Source organism: Mustela lutreola, chromosome 11, assembly GCF_030435805.1.
Source record: "Mustela lutreola isolate mMusLut2 chromosome 11, mMusLut2.pri, whole genome shotgun sequence".
NCBI lineage: Eukaryota > Metazoa > Chordata > Mammalia > Carnivora > Mustelidae > Mustela > Mustela lutreola.
In genome coordinates this window covers 70,053,124-70,070,236 of record NC_081300.1, presented here as the reverse complement: position 1 = coordinate 70,070,236, position 17,113 = coordinate 70,053,124, and the positions used below count along the sequence as shown (strand labels likewise).

Sequence of the window (17,113 nt, the reverse complement as noted above, 5' to 3'; positions counted from 1 at the left end):
AAAATGGTTTAACAAAGGGGCACCTGCGTGGCTCAGCGGGTTAAAGCCTCTGCCTTCGGCTCGGGTCATGATCCCAGTGTCCTGGGATCGAGCCCCACGTGGGGCTCTCTGCTCAGCAGGGAGCCTGCTTCCCTTCCTCTCTCTCTGCGTACTTGTGATCTCTGTCAAATAAATTAAAAAAAAAAAAAAAAAAGGTTTAACAAAAAGCTCTCTCCACGGGGACATGGAGAGAACGCCAGAAGTTTAGTCCCCACCTCCTGGCAGAGCTCTTAGAGGCAAGGCCTTACCCTCAACTGTCCAGCCAGGTCCCCTCAGCCCAGGCCAGGCCATTGTTGCAATGGACCATACCACAAAGACAATAGGGTCTGAAGCCCCATTGCAAGACAGGCAAAGTAAGGCAACCCAGTGCAAGCAGCTTTACAAAGTCGCAGGGAGCTCACAGGCACATCTGGTAGCCCCTTCCCTGCTCTCTCCCTCCTTCAACACCCGGCAGAAGAGTTCAGGAGCCCTGGGACCATAGGCAGCACACACCTGAGGGCCCCTGACCCAGGGTGCTCCACCTACTTCTGAGCATATTGAATGCCAGGCCCCAGCAGCAGCTCGGCCCAGCCGCCCCAGCCCCCTCCTCAAGGAGGCAGTGGGACAGTGAGAGTGAGCTAGTCACATCTCTGAGTAATCCCAGCTCTGCCTTTTGGCCGTGTGCCCTTGGGCAAGTCACACCCTTACCTCCCCCTCTATAGGGTTGGGGTAACTGCGCCTATCTGGCAGGGCCCGAGAGGAGACAGCTCAGTGACTGGCACCCTGTGGGTTTCCAGAACCACAATCAGGCCCCTCCTTCTGGCAATGGACTTGGTGATGTCCAGTCAGGCTGGCCTGGCCACCTGCCTCCCCTTCAGCCAGCACAGATGCCAACTGAGGGAGGAGCCACCAAGGCGGGAGAATGAGGCTTGGGAAAAGAACCCTTAAATGAATGCTCCTCAGCCTTTGGCCTGGGCCTGGGGACCCAAGAGTCCCAGTGTGGCTCCTCCCTTGAGGAGCTCTGTGGGGGCATCCATATCTGGTCCCTGGGCCAAGGCAGTTCATGGAGACCACTCAGCTTCCAGCGAGGGCAGGCTGGCTAGCATACTCTCCCAGAGGGCATAGGAGACGTGGACCCACGAGACTGTACCTGCTGCTTGGAGCTGAGCTCAGCCGCTTGGCTCTCTTTTCCAACCAGTCTTCCAGACGGGCCTCAGGGAGCTCGACGACATCTAGTGGCCATTCCCTGGCCCGCCTCTCCTCTGTGGAGATAGGGAAACAGAGGTGAGTGAGGGGCACAGTCACCCCTGGCTGGACCCCAACCTCCCACAAAGCAGCCAGAACCTTCCTGGGGATGAATGCACAAGCTGGGAGGCCAGGAGCAGAGCCACTGGGCAGTCCCTACCACGCAGCTCCCTTCCTGCCCCTCTGGGTCTCACTCTGCTTCCTCATTAAGTGGAGATAAAACACTGGCTGCCTCCCAAGCTTTTTGCAGTTGGGACACATGATAAAGCATTAGAGAGCCTGGTCTTCAAGAGGGGCCCAAACCTGGGGGCAGAGAGGAAACGTGGGTTGCAGACCAGGGCAGAGCAGGATTTGGGTCTCTGCCCTGCTGCCTGCCAGGTCTCTCTGACCCTTGGCAGGAGAAGGAGCCTCAGCTTCCTGGTTTCCTTTTCTTTCCTTTTTCCTTTCTTTCTTTTTAAATTGTACTTATTTGCCAGAAAGAGAGAGAGAGATTGAGAGAGTGAGCACAGCAGAGGGAGAAGTAGGCTCCCCGCTGAGCAGGGAGCCTGATGTGGGGCTCGATCCCAGCACCCTGGGATCACAACCCAAGATGAAGGCAGACGTCCATCCAACTGAGCCACCCAGGTGCCCCATCCTGGTTTCTCTTCTCATAAAATATCCTGTAAGAACCTCTGCTCACTTCAAAGTGAGTCAACGGTTCAAACAAGCTGAGTGTGAGATGGGTCAGGATCTCTGGGAGATATGGGATAGGGCCTGGGGGCCAGAGGAAAACAATCTGACTCGGGCACCAACGGGGACCAGGGCCTGGGCTAGCACTGCACACACTTCATCCTACTTCACCTTTACAACGTGTCAGGATATTACCTCTAAGAGGTTTAGCTCTGTGCCAAGGTCACGGGGGATGTGGCAGAGCGAGGACTATCAGAGGTGCAACCGGGGGGTGAGGGGGTGCACACCTCTGCTTCCAGCCCCTCAGGCTTCCCCCATCCCTGTCTACCAAGCCCCATTTCCCGCTGCAGGCCCACAGGCCTAGGCTCTCCACACCATGGGCCAACGGTTCCCTGAGAGCCCACGGCCAGTGAAGAGCTGCCACCACTGCCAGGATTTGCTGGCGAGGCCTGTGGAGTCTCACTTCTGCCCTGGGAGAGCTCCTAGAAACCCTGTGTCTGGGCCAGAGCAGTGCGTGGCCTGAAGGTTATGACTGGTCAGTAGCGGGAGAGGGGGGGCGGTGAGGCCCACTGGGGATTAGGGAAAAGGCCAAGCTGCCCTGGACACTCATTGCCTGCCCTGCGGCCACCTGGACAGAGGGAAGAGTGGGCAGCAGCACCCTGGGAGGACAGAATCAGCCTCTCACTGCGGGGGGCTCATGTGAGGTCCTTCTGCCCTGGGCTAGCTTCAGTTTCTCCATCTGTTCCATGAGGGGCTGCATGAGAAGATTGACTAAGACCATCTAAGTACAAATGGCCTTGTTCTCTAACTGGAGAAATGGGAAGTGAATTTCCCAAAAGCAAACATAGCAGTTTCCACGGGGAACTAAACTTGTTCTTCCCTGGAATTACTAGACCTGAGAGTTCTGAGGGCAGGGAAGGTGTCCTCGACATCCCTTTGTCCCCAGGATGCAATAGGGGATCTGCCTAGTGCTGAGTAAGGGCTGGAGAAAGATAGTTCCTGATGGAAGGAAGGAAAAAGGATATGCAGGAATGAGAACCCAGCAGGGCACAGATGAGGCTGAGACACACCCTTCAGGGCTGCTGGACAGGAGAGCCCCACATACCACTTCAAACCCCACAGAGAACACAGATGCCCCCCCCCATTCCTTCTCCACTCATGCCTGCAGCGATGTGGAGGCCTTTCTGACAACCACCCCATCACCTGGGGGCAGCCCTCAGCTTATTCCCACAGGATGACCACAAAAGAGGAGGAGGGGGTGCCTGGGTGGCTCAGTCAGTTAAGCATCTGCCTTTGGCTCAGGTCATGATCCCAGGGTCCTGGAATTGAGCCCTCTGTTGGGCTCCCTGCTCAGTCGGGAGCCTCCTTCTCCCTCTGCTGCTCCCCCTGCTTGTGCTCTCTCTCTCTCTCTCTGGCAAATAAAAAAAATCTTTGAGAGGAAAAAAAAAAAAAAAAAGAATCTAAAAAGAAAAAAAAGGAAAAGGAGGTGGGGAGGCAGAGAGCGGTTTTGCAGTCCTCAGATCTGGCACCCCCGCCCCCCGCCTCCAGCAACCCACTTCACGCCCGAACCCAGGGTCCCTGCCAAAACACACCCTCCACCTGGATGCTCAGCTCCTGGAGGTCTCTCTCTGACATGTGGGAAAACCTGCAGTTGGAGCCGAAGTCACACTGGCCTGCAACAGAAGACAGGGAAGACAGTTACTCACCACTTGGAAGAGCTCCCACTGTGTGCAGAGGGGCACCCTGTGGGGGCAAAAGGCTTTAGAGCCTACAGAGTAACAATCCCACGCCCCAAGGAAAAACTTGGAATTTCTCTAGCTCCACCCACCCAAGCAGCCAGAGCAACCTGTCTGGTCCACTCTGCCCCATTCACGACCCTGGGCAGCAAATCGTGAAGCCTTCCGTGATTGGGGTGCACTGGCCTCTGTAGGCTTGTCTGTTGTCACCACTTTCCTGGCCCCTGGCCCCTGTTCCCCACCCTCAACAAACCACAGTGGGGGGGTCCCTGAAAGGGTCATGCTTCCTCTCTTCAATCCAGGCCCTTGCATCTGCTGTGCTCTCTGCCTGGTACCCACCTGTCCATTTGGCTTGCATGAGCCACTGGACTGCTCCCCAGAAAGGTTTCAATTGTAGCTTCAATCAAGGAGGCACCAAAGCCCAGGAGAGCTTTCTGGATCTCAACCAGGGAGACCAAATTATGTCTCAAAATAGCAGGAGCCTGCAGGTATCTTAAGCCAGCAGAACCTCCCAGTGGTGTTTTCACAGCCAAATGAAGTCTGCTGGGGAGGCCCTTGACCTGTGGTCCTGGTGACCATTCTAGAGGCAGCAGTGTCTCCTGAGGGGAAAACAGCCATTCACCCGTCTTCCTTAAGCCAGCAGCATTACCCCTCCCCAGGGCCAAGCTCTCTTACACACTTAATGGTAATCACCACGGTTTGCCTCTTTGCCTTGGCCATTAGGAAGCTTAGGGCCAAATACCTAGAGAGTATATGGGAACTCAAAGCAAGCATGGAGGAAATGAATCATTCTCTTGGCTTTGTCTTCTTTTTCCTACCCTTATCTTCATCTGCTCTTGGTTCCTTCACTTACTGAGGTTTTCATCTCTTTGAAGTATAATGCACCTTTATTTGGTGAGTGTTGAGCAAATCAACACTTAGCATTCTTGGTTCTAATTCTGAAGCTTCTCATCAAACCTGTTACCATCTCCAGTCCTCCCTGCTGGAGGTTGGGCTCCCAGGCTAACCTAATCAGCCAGTCCATCACAGCCATCAATGTCTCCTAGATTTATTTGCAATCTCCCAGTGCTTGCTTATTCTGGGTGGGCCGGTAAAATCATATTCTAGGTTCAAAGAGCTGAGGAACTAGGCCCTGGAAGTCATTCCCAAGGCACAACCCTTAGGAAGGTCCCAACTGACCAGCTAGCTGACACACCAAGACCATAAATTGGGCTTGGGTGGTGGCTGGGGTAGGGGAGAGGCTCCGCAGAGGTCTGAGCAGGCCAGATGGAGCATGCTGGTCCTAAGGGGGACCCTAACTGAGTAGAACAGGTTACCTGTCAGTAGAAACTTCCTACAAGGCCTCTTGTTCTGTTCATCTAGTAAAATGGCAGCCGCATCTGCAAGAAGAGAGAGGGTCTTGGTTCAGATTCAGGCTGCACACAGGCACTTCCTATCCCCGAAATCAGAAAAGGAAAGAGTTTCCACCCACAGAGGAGTGTAGGAAGTGATGACCACAGGTAGGGATGCTGGGCAGAAGCATCAGAGCTTCAGGTGACCTCAGCCCCTTCCTTCCCACCCAGACCTAGCCAAAGGCAAGAACCAAGTTTTAGGTCTGAGGCTCTTGGCCTTGACCATGCCATGGAACCACCTAGGTAGTTTTATTTATTTATTTTTTAATATTTTATTTATTTATTTTATAGAGCAATCAAAAGTAGGCAGAGAGGCAAGCAGAGAGAGAAAGGGAAGCAGGCTCCCTGCTGAGCAGAGAGCCCGGTGTGGGGCTTGGTTCCAGGACCCCGAGATCATGGCCTGAGCCGAAGGCAGAGGCTTAACCCACTGAGCCACCCAGGCACCGTTTTGTTTTGTTTTAAATCCTGGTATGGTAGACTTCTCATACTGTCTTTGCAACTTCTGTGACTCTGTAATTATTTCAAAATAGAAAGCTAAAAAAATCCTCCTGGTGCCCAGGAAGCCCACCAGTAAGTCCCAGGGCTCAGGCCACGGCCAAGCCTGTAACCTGCTGCTCTCTTGTTCCCTCCTCCGCCCTGCCAGTTGCAGGCCTCCGCAGGACTTCCCAGCTATCTTTCCGGAAGCAAACCTTAACCCTGGTTTCCTCCAATTTTTTTTTTTTTTTTTTTTTTTTTTAAAGATTTTATTTATTTATTTGACAGACGGAGATCACAAGTAGGCAGAGAGGCAGGCAGAGAGAGAGGAGGAAGCAGGCTCCCTGCTGAGCAGATAGCCCGATGCGGGACTCGATCCCAGGACCCCGAGATCATGACCTGAGCCGAAGGCAGCGGCCCAACCCACTGAGCCACCCAGGCGCCCTCCTCCAATTTTTTGACCTTTATTTTCATCATATACTTATGCTTTGTGTGTTTCTTGGTAGGTAAAGAATCAATCAGTCAAAATCTGTGAGTAAGACAGGAAGGGGCTCTGACTCAGAGGCTCTGATGTTGCCCTGGGAGCCTGGGCTGGACACTTGCCGCATGGGCCCACTGTCTTTTCTAGAGGCCACTGGAGCAGAGGAAAGACCACAGGTTTCCAAGTTCCCATATACTTGACTCCAGGCAAGTGGCTTTATCTTTCCAAGTCTCTGTTGTTCCACATGTAAAATGGGAAAACAATTCTCCTCTGGTAGGGTTGCTGTGAAAAACGTATAAGACACAGAGCCCTTGGCAGAGGCCCCTGGTGATTGCAAGCCTGAGGGCACATGACAATTGCCAGGACAGTGGGGCTGGGAGCGGATGTGGCATTACATTCCCCAGGTAACACTAACGTGAGGCCGGGTCTCAGAACCTCTGTCATGGACGCTCGACCAACGCTGAGCGGTGGCAGTTCTTGTTTCATGTCCTCCTCAGGAGCCATGGCACGGCACTAACATATCCACCTTGCAGAGGGGAAAACTGAAGTTCGAACAGGGGCAAGGCCACATCGTCAGGAAGTGGCAGTGCCAGGTTTGAACCCTGGTGTGAGTCTAAAGCCCCTGCCCACAGAACTCAGTACCCAGGTGGTTCCATGGCATGGTCAAGGCCAAGTGCCCCAGTGGCCACAGCTCCCCTGGTGGCGGGTGCAGTGGTGGGCTCTGATGGGAGGTTCGCCCTTCCTCCCTTCCCTGGCACCAGGCAGCCCGTGGGGTGGGCTGCTGTGGTCAGGAGTTGGTTATGAGAGAACTCCCTCCGGGGGTGACCCGTTGGAGTGTGGGTGGGGCCGGTAGGGTAGGGGGTGTCCTCCGTCAGCACTGGGCCTGTTAGACTCAGCCCGTCTAGCTGGTCCCACAGACCTTCCCACAAGAGGTGCGCTGGTCGGGGCATGTGAAGATTGCCCCGTCCCACCTCCACATCCCAGAGGTAGGGTAGCTGAGCTGGGGTGGGGGTCTGCACCTGAGTCTTACCCAAGGCGTCCTGGGGACTCAGTGTGGCAGAAAAGTTCTAGGCTGCCCAGCACCCTGGTTCTTGACCCCAGCCACCCGGTAGAATCACCAGGCAGCCTTTAAAATACAGGGATCCCCAGGCCCATACCTCTCAGGTTCTGCTTTAATTCATCTGGCAGGGAGAGCATGAGAATTGTTAAAAGCTCCTCAGGGACTCTGAAAGGCACCCAGGACTGAGAACCCAAAACCAGGGCCTGCGCAAAGAAGGCATGCTCCTCCAACCTGGTATTCAAGGCTCCTCATGATCTGACCCTATTGGTCCTTCTTGCTTCATCTTGCAAAATTAACAGCTGCCCTGGTGCCTGGTGTTTGTTTGCTTGCTCGTTTAGATATTCATCTAACAAACATTTACTGAGCACGTCCTGTGTGCCAGGCACCATGCCAGGATGAGGATTTAGTGGAGAATAAGTCAGACCTGCTTCTCCCTTCCAGTCCAACAGTCACACTAAGCCATGTGGACATAAACAGGGGAATAGCTAGCATGCAGCCAAATGACCTGACCTCGCCTGGGGACTGGAGAGGGCAACCCTGAGGACACTGTGCCTGAGCTGAGTTCTGAGATGGAAGGGCTAGGCTGAGGGTATCAGGACAGCAAAAAAGGCATGCCCACTGAGGGGACACTACCTGTAATGGCCAGAGTGGTTGGGGCTTGGAGAGCCAGGTGGGCAGGGCACGGAGGCCTATACAAGACAGGGGTTCTGCCAAGAACACACCGTTATAACTGGGAGTGGAGTTGCCTAGGAGAGGGGGCCCTGGGAGCCAAGGACATACTAAGTGCTCACTGAGATAAAGGGCCTGAGGCCAATCCTTTTGTGGACCCACATGGTTCCTACTGAGTGAACCCTTACTGCCACACAGTCGTCATGAAAACACTGACCCCCCTGTCACATCCCTAGGAGGTGGGTACTGTTGTTAGGGCTCTTTTACACAGGGTAGAATCAGGACAACACTGTTCGTGAGTGACACCTTGGGACAGCCAGCCAGCCAGCCTAGCTCCAACACTCATACCTGTCCTGGCCACAGCAGATGCATTGTCAGCCCCGCTGTGGGTGAGGGGACTTGTCTAAGGCCATGAAACTGGGAGCAAAGTGGGTGTTGAATCCTAGTCCAGGCTGGAGTGCCACGTGCCTCCCCAAGGTCTGTGCTGTGCAGTTTGCTCAGCAAGCTGGAGCCCCGGGGAAGCCTCATAAAGTGGAAAGAGCTCCTGCGCTAGCTGTGGACCCCAGGTGAATATCATCTACAATCCTGAAGTCATCACCTTTAAGTGGGGATGCCCGCCTGCCCAGCCTCCCTTGTAGAGCTATTCTAAGGACTGAATATGCCAGGGGATGTGAAAGGAATGCAGGGTCCCCAAGAAGGAGCTTACGGTACCGATTCTTTCATCTTTCTTTCTTTCTTTCTTTAAGTAATACAACAGTCTCTGCCAATCAGCCCTATACCCAAAGACCCACCTGTTCTTCAGCTAAGATTCTGGGGCTGGAAGCAAACACCAAGGTAATCTGGAGGCCTGGCTCCTGCCAGATCGCAGTCCCCACTGGATTTGGGGGGCAGGGAGCCTCTGCCTGACACCAGAGTCAAACGCCTCCCAGGCACCTCAGAGAACCCTCCTCTGCCACTGATACCACTCTGTCCCCACTCCCAGCCCCTAGTGACCTCAGCCATGCCTGGCCTGCTGCACAGCCTGGCCGCCCTCCCTCACCCAAGCCTCAGCTTCCTCCTCAGAAATGAGTCTGGGGAGCTCTGAAAATACTGTGCCAAGGCCCCACCCCAAACCTGCCTCTGGGGATGGGCTCAGGTGACCAATAAGTTTTTATTTCAAGGTCTCCAGGTGATCTTAACTTGAAGGGCGGAGCTCAGCCTTAGAGATTTGCTGATGAAGCAAAGGGCAAACCACAAAAGTGCAGCAGGCACTCCATAAACGCCCACTCCCTTCTTACGAATTCCCACTCGCAGACCAGGGCAGACTCTGCCCTTCTCCCTTCTCGGCTGCTGAGACTCAGCTCCCTCCTTTTGCTCTGGGAATCCTGCTCCCCAGCTCATGAAGCAACGGCCCTGCCCCAGCTCATTCTAGATCTGGGCCCATTCCCACCCCCCACCCCCCGGCCAAGCCCCCTGTCTGTTTCATCGGCTCCTGGCTGGCCACCCCAACGTCTCCCTCGCTGCCCAGCAGCTCCCTTGCAGCGAGCACCTCCAGGCTCTGCACTAGGTGCTTGTGGCGTGAACTCACTGGCTTTGGTAGCACCTGCTCTGAGAAGCCTTACCCGGGAAAGCCCTCCCTCCCGCAGCTTGGTTATTCAACTGGCCGGCCAGTCATTCAACAGCCATTTTCTGCACCCCACACTCACGCAGCAGGAAGGGTTCACTGTCAAATGCAGCTCGTGAGCACTGCCTTCACTTCTACCAGCCAGCCCCAGTCCTGCCACTGGCTTCAGCCCCTACCACCCTCCTCTCCTACTGGGTCCAGCCATACCTTCTCTCCTCTGCTCGGACAGCACCTAATGCTTTGTTCGTGGCCGCCTGCTTCCGCATACTCTCTGCCCAAAGCGCTGAGGCTGGCTTTTCCCTGTCTTTCCCACCATTGGCTCAAACATTATCTCCCTGGAAAAACTTTCTTCTTGGCCACTGTATCACATTATCTCCCTGGAAAAACTTTCTTCTTGGCCACTGTATCCCCAGAGGCTGGCAGAAGGGAGCCTCCATCTCGGTCAAGATTACTGGGGGACGGAGCTCACATTCCACCGTGCCCCTTGCATGGCCCATTGGTGGCCCCAGCTTTCCTTTCTTTGGCTCATCCAAGAGCCCTGACCAAGCCAATCACTGGCCCTGGTACTTCCTTGTCTGCCCATAAGAAAGATCAGAGAGCTGGCCTCCATCGGCGCAGCTGCCCCGCCAGCCAGCTCTCACCTCGAAACATGTCATACCAGACCTTCTTGGCCTTGAGGTGCTGCAGCCCATTCAGGTGCTTCTTGCGGTTGTGGAGGTTGTCCTGGAAGGAGCGGTTGCAGTAGTCACAGAAGTAATGCTTCCCCATGGCAGGCTATGCCGGGGGCTGCTGCCGGAGAAGCCGAAGCACTCGGTCAAGAGTGGGGAGGAAGCTCCAGGCACCAAAGCCCGCAGTGGTGACGGAGGAGGCAGGCTGAGGACAAAGCAGAGGCTGACACCTGGCACCCGTCGGGGGGATCTGTGTGACGTGACTCGGGGCACTCCCGGCTGCCCTAAAACGAAGGGAAGGAAGAAACAAATGGTTAACTGACAGGGATCACTATCCTGCGGGATGTGGGACTGGAGTCTCCCTCAGTGTTACAAATATCTTAGCGATTCACAAGAAAAAAGCATTCTTACCAGTGGCCTAAATTTCAGAGACCCAAAGACTCAATTTCCTGGAGCCTGAACATCACCCTCCCCTCCATAGTGATGTGGGAAACAAAGGCAGAAGGGAATGTAAATAAAATTAAATTTCTTTATAACCTGCAGCCCATTCACAAATACTTGGGATCCATAGAGAGTAACATTCCTTCTGGAAACTCCCAACTATCTTAACATTAACACCTTACTAGAAGGAAAAACAATAGCCAGACCTCCAGTATCCCTAGGGTCTTCTTTAGCATATGAAAGTCCTTTGGGACCCCTCTCTTTTTCCTTACATCCCCCAACTCCCAAGTATATCACCAGCCACTCCTCACAACCCCAGTGCAGCAGCTTTGCTACCCCCTGGTCCTGTCCCCATGCTTTAATAAGATCACCTCTTTTGCACCAAAGAATTCTTGGCTGTGAGCTCTGGACCTCACCTACATTACAAAACAACAGAATGCAGCACAGCCCCCCAACTGAGCATGCCCTGAAGGCCAGTGTATGGAAGGCTCTGGTTATATACGCCTCATTTAAACCCCAGAGCAGCCCAGAAGGAACTACACGGGCCAATGAGTACGCCTGCGAGGCCTCATTCCAGGCAACAATTCTGATGCCCAGCCTCCACCCCAGGGCCAGTGATGACGGAACTTCAAGGGTGAGACCTAGGCCTCAGCATTTCTGTAAAGTTCTCCAGGGAATTCTATGCAACCAGGCTGGAGAGCCACCGCCTTATACCCTCTGGCCACTTCCCCACCTTCCCCCCAGCCCCCCAGCACACCTCTGACCTCCTCTCTCCCCTTCTCTCCAGTCTGGCCACATCAGCCTCATCTCTGCTTTTCGCACCTGCCAGGCACGCACCCGCCAGGCACCCGGCCACCTCATACATCTGGTCCTGCTGGTCCCTCTTCCGGGATACTCTCCCTTGTGACCCTGCTCACTGGATTCCTTCAATCTTCACTCAAATACTATCTTCTCAGTAATCTCCTACGAGGGCTTTATTTAAAATTGCAGAATTTACTTAGCTTTCCCCATTCTCTTCTTCATTTTTATCACCTTTGAAGTAATAAGTTACTTGTTATGCTTATTATCTTTTTCTCCCAACAGGACTATAAATCCACGCAGGCGGGGATATTTTTGTTTTGTTTACTGCTGGAGCCCCACTACCCAAAGTGGTGTACAGTACAGAGCAGGCAACCATTATTTGTTGAGTAAACGGATTAATTCCCACTTTCTCTACGGGACAACTGAGGCTCACAGAAAGGAAGTGATTTGCTCAAGATCACACAGCTGATGAAAACGCAAAACCCAGATGCCCTAAAAATCCCACTGCTGGGTGTCCTCTCTTCCTGAGCCAGCTTACAGAAGCCAGAAGGCTCAGGCAGAAATGCAAACAGTTTCACCAGGAGATTAGCGAGAAACTCTTAGATGGCAGGTCCCAGAGAGGGAAATGAGAATGTCTCAGGGTCTTAAGACCCCTCAGCCATGGTGACCACAGCTGCCACACCTGACCCAGGAGATCCCTGGCCATAGGCAAGGGGTAATTCTGAGTGTCAGGGCCACCCCTGGGTCCCCAGATTTACTGACACGAGACACGAGGATGAATGGGTCTACTCTGGGCTACCAAGTGGGATATGCAAAGGCTGAGCCCAGACTACCCTCTCACTCTTCAGGTCCTACAGTCTGATCCCTCGTTTGCCAGAGCAGGGGCCCAGAAGAGGAAGGAAAATGACTTCCCTAAGCAAGCCAGGCTAACAGCAAAAGCACAACTCACAGGACTTAGCAAATTAAAGATACGGCTGGGACCTGACCACAGGGCAGATGGATGGGGGAATGCATCTTGGGAAGAAGAGAAGGGGGAGAGAGACAGAGACAAACAAGCCCCCTGGACAGTCCAGGCAGTCAGGTGGGTCGATGGAGGCCTTTCCTGCGGCAGACAGGGATAGCAGCCATTAAGTCAAGGGCTGTAATGGGAGCGGGAACAGTCATTCAAAATAAAAACGTATAAAACCTCTCTTCTTCTATTACTGCTGAGAAACCACATCCCAGACACATGGACTTGATATATTAAATTTGGCAGCTCTAATACACCCCGTCTTGCCAATAAACTTATAGGAATTGGATTGAAATTGTAAGAGATGAACGTTTAACGGCCGAGTGCTTAACCAAGCCATTCACGAAGCCTCAAGCTCTGGAGAGCTGCTGGCTCTGGAGAGTCATGGGGAGGGGTGGGTGTCCCTCTGGGAGGCAGAGATAGAAGTGCTGGCTCTGCGGCGGTCTTAGCTGAACAAAACCACACAGGGCACAAGGCTGGCCAGGTGACCTTGGACCTCTCCCGCCCTCTCCTTTCGCTGTAGTAATGTGAGACAGGGGCTCTGCAGCAATGTGAGACAGGGGGTCTGACGGGTTAGCTGATTGCCTGCAGAGCAGTAAACAGAAGTTTGGTAACCCAACTGAAATGTTAATGAGAGTAATGGAAACACAAATGACACTAATAATGTCCAGCATGTAGCAAGTGCTAAAGACATGTCACTTTCTATTTGATTTACTGAGCACCTACTAGTGTGGTATGAGGCTAAGAGCTTTACAATGCATCATCTCATTTAATCCTAAGGACAACCTGTGAGGCAGGACCTACTCCACTTCTTCAGATGAGGGCACTGAGGCTCCAAGAAGCGAAGTGCCTTAGCCAAGGTCACAGAGCTGGAAAGCAGCCAAACTGGGTTCAGAATCTGGGCAGGGTGGCTCTAGAGCCCACACTCCTCATGGCTTAGGAAAGTCTCCTTCCAACAAATCACGCTGCTAACTGCTCTTTTTTTTTTTAAGTTTTTATTTATTTGACCGAGAGAGAGAGAGAGAGAGAGAGAGATCACAGGCAGGCAGAGAGGCAAGCGAAGAGAGGCAGGTAGAGAGGGGGGAAAACAGGCTCTCTGCAAGCAGAGAGCCTGACACGGAGCTCAATCCCAGGACCCTGAGACCATGACCTGAGACGAAGGCAGAGGCTTAACCCACTGAGCCACCCAGCCACCCCTGACTGCTCTCCTTTTTAATCAGTCACTATACCCTGGGGACCATGGGCCCCCCTCCAAACCCAAGAGGTATGTATTATAAGCCCACTTGCGAAGGAGAAGACGGGCTCAGAGTGGTGCCTCACGGGGCTCCGAGTCACGCTTTCAGGAAAGAAAGTCAAATCAGGTCTCGCAGTGCCTGCACTTAGACTGGCAATGATGAGCCCCTCGGCAGTGGGGGAGGGGAGAGAGAGAGAGAGAGAGTGTGTGTGTGTGTGTGTGTGTGAAGTTTCCTCCTCACTTGGACTTGCTGGGAAAGCTTCCCTGAAGTCATATAATGAGCCTCTTGGCAGTGGACACTGTGGGTGTGTGTGTGTGAGAGAGAGAGAAACATGTTTCCTCCTCTCTCTCACATGTATGAACCTCAGCGGAGAGGTGCCCACCCACACCTTCCTTCCTCTGCCTACCCTGCACCTGGCACCGGGGCGGCACTTAGCTGTCCACAGTGGGTCAAAGCACCCCTGGCTCTAATCCCAGCTCTGCTAGGTGAGGTTGTGGCTCCATCGCTTGCCCACTCGGGGTCTCAGTCTCCCCATGTGTGAAGGGGGAGGCGAGCAGCTAGACCAGGTGATCTCTAAGGGCCTCTCTAGACAGCCACGTTTAAATCCAGGTGCCACTGCTTTCTAATTCTGTGCTCAGCTTCCTCCTATGAAAACTGGGATAGTGACAGGGCCCAACTCAGGGATTGTTCTGAGAATCAGCTCATCTGTGCACACATACTTGACTTAGCAGAGCCTGGCCCCCAGGGGCCCCTCAAGAAACAACAGCCAGCATCCCCCATCATTATTATTGGTCTCCCAAAGGCCTGTATTTCAGAAAACTGAGGCTCGGAACAAGGAACAGGATGTCAGTGTCCAAGTGACAACTGGGGGCAGCTGGTCTGTATGACAGATGAGGAAAGGTGAGACCAGGAGTGGGTATGTCGGTTGCCCAAAGCACACAGCACAAGGCAGAGGTGGGACCGGACTTCAGCCTTCATGATGGGCTCTGACACCTGCCCTGAACAGCAGCTCTGCAGAGCCCATATGGCCCAGGTATGGTGTCAAGGGGAGCAAATGAGCTCCAGGGCAATCTGTGCGTCCCACCTCCCAGTGGGCCAGTCCCCAGGGAGGCCAAGGACCTGGGCAGGAGCTGGACTTCAGCAAGGTGACCTTGCTCCGACAGCAGCCAGGTGTGAGCTTCTAGCGGTCTTGACCCAACCGCCTCCCTCTCTAGGAAAGGATGCTGGTGCAGAATCCTCCAGACAGATACGGTGCCCTGCCACTGCGTACTTGGCAATCTGGCAAGCAGAGAGTATCTCACTCCGACTCACCCCTCAGCCAGGTGTCCTTGCACAAGGCACAGCCTGCACCATTGCACTTGGAAGCCCTGAGTGGGAGGTCAGGGAAGGGGGTGGTGGAGATAGCTGGACATCTCCGAAGGCGCCCAGACACCAGCATGGGGTGCTGACTAAGCTGGCCCTCTCGGCCGTGATTCACCCTCATCCTCTGGGACTGGTGCGCTCAGCGGCTGTGAACAAGGCACCATCCTGCCTTGCTGGAAACGGAGACAGCGCCACCTGCCCATTCTCAGGGATCGGGTCCATGTTTGCAACAGCAGCTGCTGGCTCCCTGGAGCTTCACCAGGTGACAAGGTGGCTCCCTATGGCCAAAGGGCAGCAGGTTGAGGTCAGTGCGACAACCTCCGGGGTCACACAGGTGTGGGTTTAAATCCCAGGTCTGCCACTCATCAGCTAGGTGTACTCTAGAAAGTTATTTCATCCCCCTGTGCGTGTCCTTAGCTCTAATCTAGGGACCCCCACTACTATTGTGGATTGACAAAGGCATTGGTATATTAGGACGCCTACCATATAGTTAGTACTCAGAGAATGGAGGGTCTAACTGCTGGTAATACAACCATCCAGGTGGCTCACTCCCTCGCTCTCCCGGTGAGCCTGCCCAGACCACTGGACTTAAAAGTGGCAGCCGCAGGCACTTCTCTCCTCCTTATGACCTGCTGGTTCCCCTAGCTCGTCTCACCTCACCTGCTGCTTTACTGTCATGTGTGTCTGCCTCCCCACTAGTATGTGAGTCCCGTGAAGGCAGAGAGATCTATCTGTCCTGCTGCACCCCACCACCAGGAACACAGCATTGCACATGCAACTGCCTGTGGAAGGAGCTACCCACAGAACCTGAGGCCTCTTGCCCTCTGCTTACCTATAGCTCCCAGACTCTCTTCTCCTCCACTGCGGATCTAGGGACCAGGACGAGGATGGGCAGAGGCCACCACCGCCCTCCCTGCAGGACTCCTGTCTCCAGCAGAGCCCTGCTCTACTGACTTGACCCACACCCGGCCATCCTGTGGCACCTGACCTCAGTCTTCTGAGTCTTGCCTCAAGGAGACACTTTGGGGTGGAGGAAAGAAAAGAGAATGGGGGTGGGATGGGGGGAGGGAAGACAGCATCAGATTCCTGCGTGCTAGGCACCTGGCTTTCGTTCCCTTATTTGATCATCACAGGGACCCTTTGAGCAGATGTCAAGGTGTCCATTTCACAGATGGGGACGCGGGTTCAGAGATACTCCTCATCTGCTCAAAGCCAAAACCGAGACAGATTCCCGTAATAGTCATTTCTCATCAGCCTGAGTGCTGTTGGTGGGCCAGTGGCACAGAGGACCCCCCAGCACCCTCTGGGAGAGACCTCACCATGAAGCCAAAAGGCGTGGAGAGCCAGCACTGCCCCTGGGGTCCGGATGAGTCCTGAAGCCTTTCTCTTCCCATCGCACTGCTCCGCTGTGATGCGCCCATGGGGCAGACGTTTGTGCTTCATTGATATTCTTGGTTCCTTTCATCGTGTGTGTCTCAGGTAGAGCTGTCTTTGGCACAGGGCTAAAATAAGCCAACAGCTTGGCCGTGGCCAAGGGCTGGGAGACGCATCATAATAATTACCCAGGCCTTGTGCTCGCCACATGCTGCCCTCAAGCTCACCTGTCATTTCTTCTAATTATGGCACTGCCAGACCCCAGGTAAACAGTAAACGGCAGCCAGAGGACGGCGTTATTGCACGCCCGCTAGGAGCTCAACAATGTCCCAGGGGCACATATGCCTGCCGTCTGGAGCTGATGGCATCAGAACTCCCTCAGGGAGGTGGGGGGTGGCCTGCAGGCTATCCACTCAGAGCCCAACTCCAACACAAGTGCCAGGAAGATCCAGACGTCTTCCCTGATAGGGGCCCCATTATGTCAGGGGTCTCCCTCAGACACCTCAGTGCTTAGCAATGACCACACACCTCTCTCACCCTGATCTCATTTATGTCACCCCTGGGTGTTAGGCACATGTGGCATCATACTCCTGGCCCTCTAAGGCAGTGGGGGGCTCCCCACCCACAGCAATTCCTGATTCAGCAGGTCTGAGGCAGGGCCAGGATCTAAGGAAAATGATGCATAGTCCACAGACCATGCTCAGAGAAATGCTGATCTGAGGTAGATGAGGGACTGAAGAACAGAGAGGGTGAGAGCTTACCCAAAGTCACACAGACTACCCAAGCCAGTTCTTACTCTATAATCATTCAACTCAGGTCTGAATCTCGTCTCTGCCATTTCTGGGTTGTGAAACTCTCCGCAAACTACTCACCCTCT

The 17,113-nt window shown here is 54.0% G+C and overlaps 1 protein-coding gene across 1 annotated transcript in view; it reads right to left on the bottom strand.

The window, feature by feature from the left end:
* ZMAT5 (zinc finger matrin-type 5) overlaps window positions 1–17,113 on the bottom strand; it is a 28,632-nt gene that overhangs the window by 4,927 nt on the left and 6,592 nt on the right. Inside the window, exons 2-5 of the mRNA XM_059139637.1 lie at window positions 9,988–10,298; window positions 4,985–5,047; window positions 3,525–3,605; window positions 1,169–1,280 (exon numbers count right to left, since the gene is read on the bottom strand). Coding sequence (XP_058995620.1) covers window positions 1,169–1,280; window positions 3,525–3,605; window positions 4,985–5,047; window positions 9,988–10,114 — 383 coding nt within the window. The 5' untranslated portion in view covers window positions 10,115–10,298. The remainder of the gene's footprint in view (window positions 1–1,168; window positions 1,281–3,524; window positions 3,606–4,984; window positions 5,048–9,987; window positions 10,299–17,113) is intronic.